General features: G+C 36.5%; 1 protein-coding gene across 1 annotated transcript in view; it reads left to right on the forward strand.

Annotated features, from left to right (window-relative positions):
* The window catches only part of LOC131544167 (uncharacterized), a 58606-nt gene extending 47138 nt beyond the window's left edge, over positions 1–11468 (forward strand). Inside the window, exons 31-34 of the mRNA XM_058782218.1 lie at positions 2365–2445; positions 2543–2647; positions 8433–8552; positions 9411–11468. Of these exons, the coding sequence (XP_058638201.1) occupies positions 2365–2445; positions 2543–2647; positions 8433–8552; positions 9411–10205 (1101 nt within the window). The 3' untranslated portion in view covers positions 10206–11468. The remainder of the gene's footprint in view (positions 1–2364; positions 2446–2542; positions 2648–8432; positions 8553–9410) is intronic.

Here is an 11468-nt window from a genome sequence, read left to right on the forward strand (position 1 = left end):
TTGTTGATTTAACAGTATAATCATTGCTGAAGTGCCAGCCAATGAATTTTGAGACATTTGCTTTGAATGTGATTCGCTAAAATTTTCAAATTCATTCATCAGCAGTTACATTATCAATTAAAAATGGGTCAAAAATGTTTTCTTTGTCCCAAAAGGTTATAGAGGATACAGCATGGACAATTTTAGATTTCACTGATCTTCATTAACTGTTCTTCCTTATTTTGTCCAGTTTTTCTTCATTGCCACTGGATTCTGAAATGCAGTATTTGTTATTTTTGTGAGTGATACACTTCTGTGAATAGAAACATACTGAATAAGTATCATACCAACTTAATTTGTTTCTTAATTTTTTAACACACTCTTAAACTTCTAAACTAATCTATATGATTAGAAACTGTGATATATTTTTTTTTTCAATGGGCAAATACAATTTGTTCCACTATTACTCTTAAAATTACTTAAATTTGTTATCCTAGTTAGTTCGAGCAGAGCAGAAATGTAGCTCTAGATGCAGCAGTTTTATTCAAAGACAACAGATAATCCAAAATGACGAGCTTTAAAAAATTTTTTTTTAAAAAGACAAAAAATTAAGCAAAATAATGATAACACAGGCCATGAACAACAGAAACTAAGAGCTATATATATATATATAATGGAACAAACAAGGAAACCAAATGATACACAGGAGGAGTAATTCGTAACCTAGGAGACAAACAAGGGCATGATCAGAAACTATGGCAACTAATGATGAATGAGAAAATGAAATCCATGAACTGGAAACTACAGCAAATATAAATGTTACACCAGGGGTGTATTCCAGAAAGCTGGTTACGTGACATACAGGGGTATGTTTAATGCCGAGTTCACACTGCACGATTTTCAAACTCGTCGGATCGCTGTTGTTTTCACACTGCGTGACTATCTGGGGTAGCATTCAGTCGCTGCTGTGTTCACATTGCACGATGGATCGGCGACAGGAGGTTACACACTGCATGACTTTACAATAGAAAGAATTGCCAACAACTCTGTCCGCAAACTATTGCTGCGTCCCAATTCGCCTACTTATACTATGTCCTAAAAGTATGTACTCTTTTTGTGAAGAAAAGGTACATACTTTTGAGTATGTAGCAGAATAGTAGGCAAGCTTTGGGACGTACTACTTCGTCATAGCTGCGTCTTTAACGGACGCTCTGTTGCTTAGTTACGTGCATCCTGTCACTGTTTAAACTGCCCTGTCAATCATCTTATCATTAACATCATCCACATTTCGTTTAATTTGATTTTCTACCCTACTGGAGAGAAATAATGAAGCACATCGAGGGTCTTTCACGCCGAGAACTCTGCTCATGTGTTTGCATAATTATGCATTTAAAAGTTAATGACCAAACGTATCATTATAAAAGTTCACAGTGTTGCTGCAGATGAAATATAACGTGGATAACATTAAATTAATATTTTTTTAATCAGGTTACACATTGATTATTTATCACTCAAATCACTTTCTCTACCTGTCCGTTGGTCGCGCATATCCGCCATGTTTGTAGTTTTTTAACACGTTTTATGCGTGTTTGTAGTTCTGATCGATTCCTCGTCCACCGCGCAATGTGTTGTGGGCAATATTAGCCGTTAGAGTGTGCATCGATCTGTACTTCGAATTCTAACCGGAAGTAGTAGACCATCCGGGAATCTTTGGCGTACTTTTTTAAACGTACTATGATTTGGGACATATTCATTCTATTTTCGAATACTATTTAGGACGGATAGTATGCGAATTGGGACGCAGCATATGTTTCATGTAATTCCTCGTCGAACTTCCCGCTGCCCTGTATCTTGCTCTCTCATTGGCTGTAGTGTTATCGTGTAGATATAGAAACCGAAGATTTTGGGTTGTGACGTAGCAATTAACAGAAAAATAATTTTAAGTAAAAATGTGATTAGCTGTTGTATCCCATGTGAAAATCACATGACATCACATCACACTTCTTATTTAATTCATTTATACCACAACATTGTAGAATATTTTCAGTGGCTGGTAGATGTTTGAAGGTGTTGATTTTTATTATTTTTTTAACTGAATGTCTAAAGCAGTTTGAAATTTTAATTGCATTAGAGTTTCAAATCACTGTGATCAATTTCATTTATTCATATCATCAATTTCAGATCAGCTTTTTCTTATGTCAAAGAATCAATGGAAGCATGCAATTTAATTAAACAAACAAACAAAGAAACAATAAATAATATGGCTAAACGAACCAGTGACTTTTCGTTTTCAATTATTATTGAGTGGTAAGTGCAAATCATAGCACAAGTGCTCTTGTGGAAAAATTGTTCTGATTTGTTTGACTTCAATCCCCAAATCTATAGAATAATTGGAATGAAGCAGTGGACAAATGGAACAAACTTCACCGAACTGCGTTCTTGGATAAGAAGGATTTCAGCATTGATGTATGTTATTTTCCAAACTCAAACTTCTCTTGGATATTAATGCCTTTACTTCAACACTTTCAAGGCACTGTGACATCGTAAATCTTCCCTCACACAGGTGATTCCGCTGGATTATAACCAGAAGGACAAAAACCCCATTGACAGTGTCAACTTCTACAGCAAGAGGAACCCCACCGAAGCCTTGCCGATTAAGAAATATCAGGTACTCACTATTACTATTCTGCTCATGGAATTTAGCATTTCTAAATTTTCCAGCAGTTACAAACACACACACACACAAGATGGCGGCGGCAGCACCTGCTCTGAGTGGTTTGGAAGGCTTCACTCATGTGCAGGAATTTTATACATTTTGTATCGCTGTCTTAAACCATTTTAACCTATCTCTTAACCCTCTGGGGTCTAAGGGTGTTTTGGGGGCCTGGAGAAGTTTTGACATGCCCTGACATTTGTGCTTTTTTCAGTTGCTTATAAACATATAAATGGCTAAAGTCTTATATCACTGTAAACAGCACAAACTGGGCTACAATAATATGTTAGCAGCATTTGTGTAAAGAAACGTTTATGCGTGGCTAGTGAAAAACTAAAATTTTGAAGTCACTGAAATAAGGCCATAAAACACATACAGAACATTTGTTCACAAGACTTTTGAGAAATGGATCTTGTAGCCTAGAATTTTTGCTTCAAAATGATCTGAAAATAATCTAACTCACTCATTCAGAAAAAAACAATATATTGATTTAAATTTTCTAAGTCACTTTTTGAGTGGAAAGGCTCTATGCGAGAGGGCGTGACTCACACCTGAGAAGACAAAGGCCCGCATAATGAGCTCCATAATGAGCCATTCAGTCAGGTGTGTGACTGAGAGAGAAGAGTTACAAGAAAGAATGTGAGGAAAAAAGAAATGTGTATACGTATAACTATCACATAAAATAACTTGAGATTCACTTGCGAGTGCAGTTAAACAGTTTATTAGGAACAAATAAACGACAGAAGAGTCAAGACATCGTGGGTGCAATATCCAAAATATCCAAAACAGTGGCAGGAAACTGGAACCCAGGAAAACAGGAGACAGCAGAAACTGCATGAGAAAACACAAAACGGATGTGAGCAACACAATGAACGGACAAAGACAAAGCAAACATGGTGACAATACATACACTACCAGTCAAATTATTTAAACAGTAAGATTTGAGTAGAACAGTAACAGTAAGAAGTGTCTTCAGCTCACCAAGCCTGCATTCATTTGATCCAAATACAGCAAAAACAGTACATTATATTTATTATAATATATAGGCCTACATATTTGTACTATTCAAAATAAATAAAGCATAGAACATATAACTATCCTCACGTCGTGCAACATTTAAATGCAATGAAAGGTCATATCTCAAAATGATCATATTTCAAAATGTTGCACTCGATTTTACACATTTTATTCTGGAGTTATAGTTTGGGACAAGTTCACCAGTAAATGCGTTCAACTTTGTCACAACAACACATTATCGAATGCCAATAAGAAACATTACTTACTCGGTATAAAGTATCTCCTCCTCCGCAGGCTCCAGCTGCGCTCGCGCTCTGTTTGTGAAGTAAACAAAAGCTTTTTCCTCTCAGCGCGTCTTCTGGCGGTAAATACAAGGCTTTTTCCTCTCAGCGCGTTTCTGAGGTATATACAAGGCTTTTTCCTCACAGCGTGTTCTTCCAAAACTGAAAAGTATCTGAGATGAACGTGTTGCTGCTTTGTTTACGGTGGTGTGGGCGTTTACATGCCGCGTGGCTCGCGTGGAGGTTTGTAATAACAATAGCGCGAGCAGCGCGTGGGCGTGACCTAATTAGAGATAATGAGACCAGACGGAAAAACTGGACATGTCCTTGGTTTCATACGGATTACTTTATCACAGAATATTTGTTTTCGGTAAGACTTGCTTCATTTAACAGTAGACATGTCAAGCATTCTATAGATATATGTCTCATGTCTCTGTGTGAAGTATTTGCTGAGTTACAGTTCATTTTAGTGATGCGTTTCTAAAAGCAGTTCGCCGAGACGAAGAAGACAGAGAGCGCACCCTGTTTGTTTTCTTTATTCTTCAAAAGCACAAAGTTTAGTTTTTATTATGAGTGTATACAAATAAAAGTAGACCCCTTACAGATTCGTATGGTGTATTGCTTTAATCTGTACGATCAAAGATGGCAGAGTAATTCAAGCTCATTTCAGCCTTATCAGGAAAATCTGCCTCAAAACGCATATATGCGTTTGTCGACCCCAGAGGGTTAAGGTTATTTTATTTTGGTTTTTAAACAATTTTCAGTATGGTATTTTGAAACGGAGCTGCAAAAGGAAAAGAAAAGGTAAACGTGACCAAAGCAAAACCGGCTTGTACCTCATTATCTGTGGCATCCTAATATTGATGCCTGTTTTACTCACGAGCAACGCACCAAACACATCGGCTGTTAATGCTCACTGTATTACTGCTGACTCATTGGGCATTCTATCAGAAAAGACACGACTGTATTTTTTTGGATTTGGTTGTGCTGGAGTATTCACACAGATTCTTACTGATGGCCGTGCTTTGGTCTTCAAGCCAGTATTAAAAACTACAATCAGGTGGCGGATGAATCATTTGTCTTCAGCCAAATTATTACTGCTGCTGCTATTATCGGGAGATGTTCACCTAAATCCTGGGTCACTTTTTCACTCTGAGCCTAATTCAATGGTGGATGAAATCTTCCCGATGGCGTCAGTGTCACATGCAGCGATTACAGCCTTCCAGCCGGTTACAACATCTGTAACATCCCTGCAAATTACTGTGACTCCGATGCTGGATGGCATCTAGTTTCGTGTAGCCAGACCTCCAGACTGACGGCAGAAGGTCTGGGAACTTTGGCTGCTTTGAATGGCCAAGACCCAAGAGGCCATCCCAGCTAACACAATTTTGTTATAAGAATATTCTCCAAATATTGAGTGTTGGTTCCGGCAACATAAAAATGTCCAGTTTTCTTGACGTTAGAGGAACGTTTTTAAAAGCTATGACGTTCCTCAAACGTTCTTTCAACTTAATTTTGATGTAAAATTCAACTTTCTAAGAACGGTGATTTGTAATATTCCAAGAACATAAATATTATCCAGTTTCCTTAATGTTAGTAGAATGTTATTTAAAGGTTAGTATGATGTTCCTGAAACATTCTCTCAATCATTCAAACGCCTGCTGTGAACAAACACTGAAAGAAAGAGACATAAGAACACAAACTACAACTTTCTTCAGCCACAGCCTTAGATGAACTGAAGATAAATGGCATTACATCTCTGAAGATCTGATTAATTTCGTTGAAAATTATCATTTCTTGTTTGTATATTCAATTTTTGTTTTTAAAGAATCTCATAGTTTAATAGTAGTTGTATTTTTCAGTGTAAATTATTTAATTTGATAACGTATAGATAATAACAATCACATTATTATAATTGAATTTATAGATCAAATGTAAGAATTTGAAATGAAAGTTAATGAGATTAGTGGGAAAATGCTCTCTATAAAGGTAAAAAAATATATATAAAATCCCTTGCATAAAATATAAAAAAAAAAACATGCAGATTTATAGCCTATGTCACAGCTGATAGAAAATCGATGATTATATTGCATTAGAATAAATCATATTTGCAAAAAAACTAAACACAGACACACACACACACAATACATATAAATTTCCATTGTCCTCATTTTTAAGTCGCTTTGGATAAGTGTCTGCCAAATTGTTAATTATTAAATGTGTGTGTGTACATGGTCATTTAAGGCATGAAGTTACCAAAAAGGCGATTAAAGCTGCCTTAAAACTGTGCATGCATGTAATGTATTTTATATGAGTCACATTTAAAGAGCATGTCTCTGAAACTGTCCTAGAGCAGCCCAGCACTGTCATCCTCATCTAACACCCTCGATTCAACTCGTCAGTTCATTAAAGAGACCTTAAGTGGGTCAGAAAAGGTAAAGAGATTTGAGAGAAAATATGATGCCTGTCAGGTCTGCGTCACGTTCAGCAGCGACAGCTCAAAACAACCTAATAAAAAGCTGCTGTGAATGTGATGTCTGTTAATCAAAGAAAAAAACTGTTATAGCTTTAAGGATTCATCTATATTTAATTTAGAATCTAGTGTTTTGATAACTTCAGTTTCAATTTCTGTATATTTCTGCTGAAGGGCAAAAATAAAGATGACATTTATTGTAATAGGTTTGTGTGAAGATTAAGTTCACTTAAATTAGAAATTCTTTATAAAGTCTATAATTAAGAGCTATCAATTTTAACATTTATTAATGCAATGTTGAATGGCTATAGTCAGTGGTTAAATATTAGGGGGAAAAACTATTTTATAGAGACATAGGTAGTATTGGTATCAGTGATACTGGCCTTCAGTCATAAAAATAAAGATGCCATTAAATAAATATTAAAAATATACTGTCTTTATGTTGTTTGTACATGAATTTGAAGATTTAATGTGAAATTATTGCAATATGAAAGTATATTTAAAAACTTTAATGTTAGGTGGGATTAATAACGATTAATTTCAGGAAAAATGTGCGATTAATTAGTAGGTTTTTTGTTTTTAATTGATTGACAGCAATAATATACATATATATGTATATGTATATGTTAGTCAAGATTAATTTGTTCCAAAAGTGATTGATAATAGTGAGGTTACAGGGTTACCCAGTCAACAATTTGATCTCACAGTGATGTCACCATGAGCTCACAGGATACTCGTGATGAGGTCACAATGTGAGGTAACAGTGAGCTAAAAGTGTAACCTCACAGCGCCCTCACTGTGTGCTCATACTAATGTGAGGTCAAAGTGCACTCAGTGCACAGAGACTAGGTACCCAGCATGCATTGCAGCATGAAGCTTTTGATTGTCACCATTGTTGAGATTCATACACTTGTTGTCTCTCTTTGTGTTTAAATGGCACAACATTACAAAATGTTTGTGTCTTATCATGCTTTTAAAATTCTTCATAAACAATTGGGTCCTTTTCTGTATAACCACAGAGCTATTATAAAAACTTTAGATTAATAACTCCTCACAAAGACTGCATACCGAATCTACGTGATATTTGCACTGTTATCACCTGGTTGCAGACTCTTTTTTGGTTTTTCTTGCCATAACAAATGTGACTTTCAAACACAGTTGCAGCAGCCCCAAAAAATATAATGTTATAACGTCAAGGGTCAAGAGCCCAACTAAAGCAAACACTACACACATTGATGGTAAAGTCAAACAAAACAATAAAACATCATCATCTAAATCTGTTAATTCTCAATAAGCGCTTTTGTAGATGTCTGACAGAAATAAGAACCCTGTTCATATTTTTGAGTTCACAATGAGTTCATATATTACTCACACTGTGATTATCACCATATGAGAATGGTGTGATGTCACTGTGATCATCGCGTGATCTCACGTGTTGACTGGGTAGTTCACCCAAAAATTAAAATTCTGTCATTAATTACTCACCCTCATCTCGTTCCAAACCCATAAAACCTTCATTCATCTTTTTCTTTTTGCATGAAAAGCATTCTCGTAGCTTTGTAAAATTACAGTTGAACCACTGCCGTCACATGGATTATTTTACCAATGTCTTTGTTACGTTTCTGGGTCTGGGAACATTTCAGTTGTGTTGCTGTCTATAGGAGGGTCAGAAAGCTCTCAGATTTCGTCAAAAATATCTTAATTTGTATCCGAAGATGAACGAAAGCCTTACAGGTTTGGAACGAGATGAGGGTGAAAATTAATAACAGAATTTTCATTTTGGTTGACCTATCCCTTTAAGTTGAGTGGTATTCAGATGGTCATATAACAACTTTTATTTCAGTGTTACATACAGAGTCACTCACAAAAAATACAACCTAGGGAAACTTACTGTGGGTAAGTCAAAGTAAGTTTCCTAGATCTGTAATGACTGACCAAAAAGTTATGTTTGTTTTCACTTGTATCACAGAAATCCAGTCTGCAGCCGAATAAATTTAGAGAACATGTTGGTCGAGTGTACTACACAAAAAACTCTGATGAGGAGGAGATGGATGCTAAGGATTGCTTTAAATGGTGGCGCCTTGGCATGGTGAGTGTTTATGGTTTGTTTGTCATTCCTGCAGAACTGACACACATAGACAGTGTATAAGCCACACAAAAAACACAGTATAATGAGCACATAAGCTATGTTTCCATCACCCTGTTTTAATACGCATTTGAAGTATCGCATCAATAACGAGTGATGGAAATATCAAATAAAAAAAATAAATCCCTTAATTCGCAAAAACGTTTTTATGCTCACTTGAGGTGGTTTTAGACTTAATTGTGCGAAAAAAGGGTTAATGTGTATAGTGGGAGATGTAAACACATTTGCTGAGTAAATTCCTGCATGCGCATCAAAAACATCATGTGACTTTGTGCTATGGGACGGCAAATCCTGACTAACCAGCGGACCGATCTCGTTCACTGTGTCTGAAATGTTGTTATGGTCATTATGAAATGCCTGAGCGAAGTCTGTCATCGAGTATTTCTGTATAATTTGCATTACACGACTGCGTTCCCAAACAGCAGGCATTCACCTCCGAAAGCAATGACCGCAGTTATTGTGTTTCGTCTGCTCGCTCTGAGACGCAACTTAGTGATTTATTTATTATATATGAAAATTATTATATATAGCTTCTCCTACTTTTCTTAGTGAAATATAGTGCCAGTTTATCAGGAAGTAACGATCTTGTTCTCTTTGACTTGTTGGATGGAAAGGTGCTTATGCGCAAAATTGAAATATCGCATTAAAACACTTGTGAATAAGTTAAATTCGCAACTTTGGATGGAAACCCAGCTATAGTCAAAGTTTTTTGATGATGGCTCAAAGGCAGCACAATTACCTTGATTCAAAGAAAAAAAAATATATATCTCACCCTCCCTCTTCTCTCTCTTTTTCTTCAAGTGTGTAATTGAGCTATACGATCAGCATGCATTTAAAGGTACCAAGTGTGTGATCACAGGAAGCTGTCCGTCATTGGACCGCTGCAGTATAACAGAGGTTCGCTCCTGTAAGGTGATCCGAGGCGTCTGGAAGCTCTGGAAGGGTCGTGACTACAATGGAGAGTATTACCTACTGAAGGAGGGAGAGTATCCCAATCTTAAAGCATTAGGCAATAGCGAATCCACTGCTTCTGCTCCTGCTCCTGTTCCTGTTCCTGCTTGGTCTCTTGAATGTCTGCCATTTATGATCCATCTCTATGAAAAGGAAGATTTTGAAGAGCGAATGTATGAAACCACAGTTGACCGTCGTTCATTGGACGGCTGTGGTATAAATGAGGTCCGCTCCTGTAAGGTGCTCAGTGGTGTTTGGGGTCTCTATGAGGGTCCTGGCTATGCTGAACCCAGTTACCAGCTGAAGGAGGGGGAGTATCCCAATCCTGAGGCGTGGGGCAATGGCAACAATGCTCCTGCTCTGTCTGTTAAACGTGTGACACCTTATAAGATCCAACTCTATGAAAAGGAAGATTTTGAAGAGCGAATGTATGAAACCACAGTTGACCGTCATTCATTGGACGGCTGTGGTATAAATGAGGTCCGCTCCTGTAAGGTGCTCAGTGGTGTGTGGGATCTCTATGAGGGTCCTGGCTATGCTGAACCCAGTTACCAGCTGTCGGAGGGGGAGTATCGTGATCCTGGGTCGTGGTGTGCCAGTGACCCCACTGCTCCTGCTCTGTCTGTTAAACGTGTGACAGAGTAAATTCTATAATATCCTTCCATCTGTTGCCCTCGTTCATCTTTAAAGTAGGGCTGTCAATTTAAAGCATTTATTTAATGTTTAATTATAACTTCTAAACAAAAATAGTATAATCAGTGATTTACTCTGCAGTCACAATTATGTAATATCTTTTACTTTTGTATTTTAATTGTTTTCTCTACAAATGGTAATATATACACTGAATTGGGAATAACTTGATTAATTACTTGTCATATCATGATAGAATATCATGCAATTAATTTGATTTAGCAGATGCTTTTATCCAAAGCGTCTAGAAAATGAGTAACGGCAGGATTGAATGATTACAGCTGATTGACAGCTATTGAAGCCACACGTGCCTAAACTAGATTATTTTGTGAATAAAACATTGTGACACATAACGCTGACAAAGAGCAGTGCAATGAAAAATCAGTGATGAGAAAGCAAAATCATGAAAGTAAATCAATCTAAAGAAACAGCTATTAAACTAAAGTGGGGGGAGGTTTTACCTTGATTTTAGTTCTTCACAAATACAGCAGACAGATATTTGGGGCTAATAGCTGATTTATGTTAGTGTTTGAGCAGCTTTCTGTATGCTTGTTGTTGTTATTATTATTCACGATGTGATGCTGGATGGTGGGTGGATAGGCAATAGTTAACAGTAGATAATGGTGAAGGGTTGTGTTATATTAGGACAGGTTTGTTTAGTGATGGATAAATATAGGTAACTGATGGAACAATTGTTTTTTTTGGTCATTTCTTTGAGTGTGTGAGTAGAGTAGAGATCTGGGCACAGTTCCTGTGAGATATTTTGGGGAGTTGCTCATTTTTAGAGACTGAATTTGATATGGAATCAGTCTTTCTACATCTAATCTTTCACCTTTTAGTATGCAGGAGTTCAGTTACATCTTTCTTGTGCGATTACTGGGAAAAAAGGTTATTAGGGAAAAAATGTAATGCATTTCAGCTTGTTATTCTCAAAAACTGACAAAAATAAACTGTGTTGCATCAACAACAATGGTGGAGCAATGATTTATTTCTTGTCTAATAAATGTCAAGTCAAGTCAAGTCACCTTTATTTATATAGCGCTTTTACAATACAGATTGTGTCAAAGCACTTAACAGTATCAAATTGGAGGATAGAGTGTCAGTAATGTATAATGATAAGATTAAACACTCAATTTTCAGTTAAAGGCATTTCATTATTGAATTCAGAGATGTCATTGTCTAGCTCAGTTTAGTTTAAATAGTATCTGTGCAATCAAA

The sequence above is a fragment of the Onychostoma macrolepis genome, chromosome 01, assembly GCF_012432095.1.
Source record: "Onychostoma macrolepis isolate SWU-2019 chromosome 01, ASM1243209v1, whole genome shotgun sequence".
Lineage (NCBI taxonomy): Eukaryota > Metazoa > Chordata > Actinopteri > Cypriniformes > Cyprinidae > Onychostoma > Onychostoma macrolepis.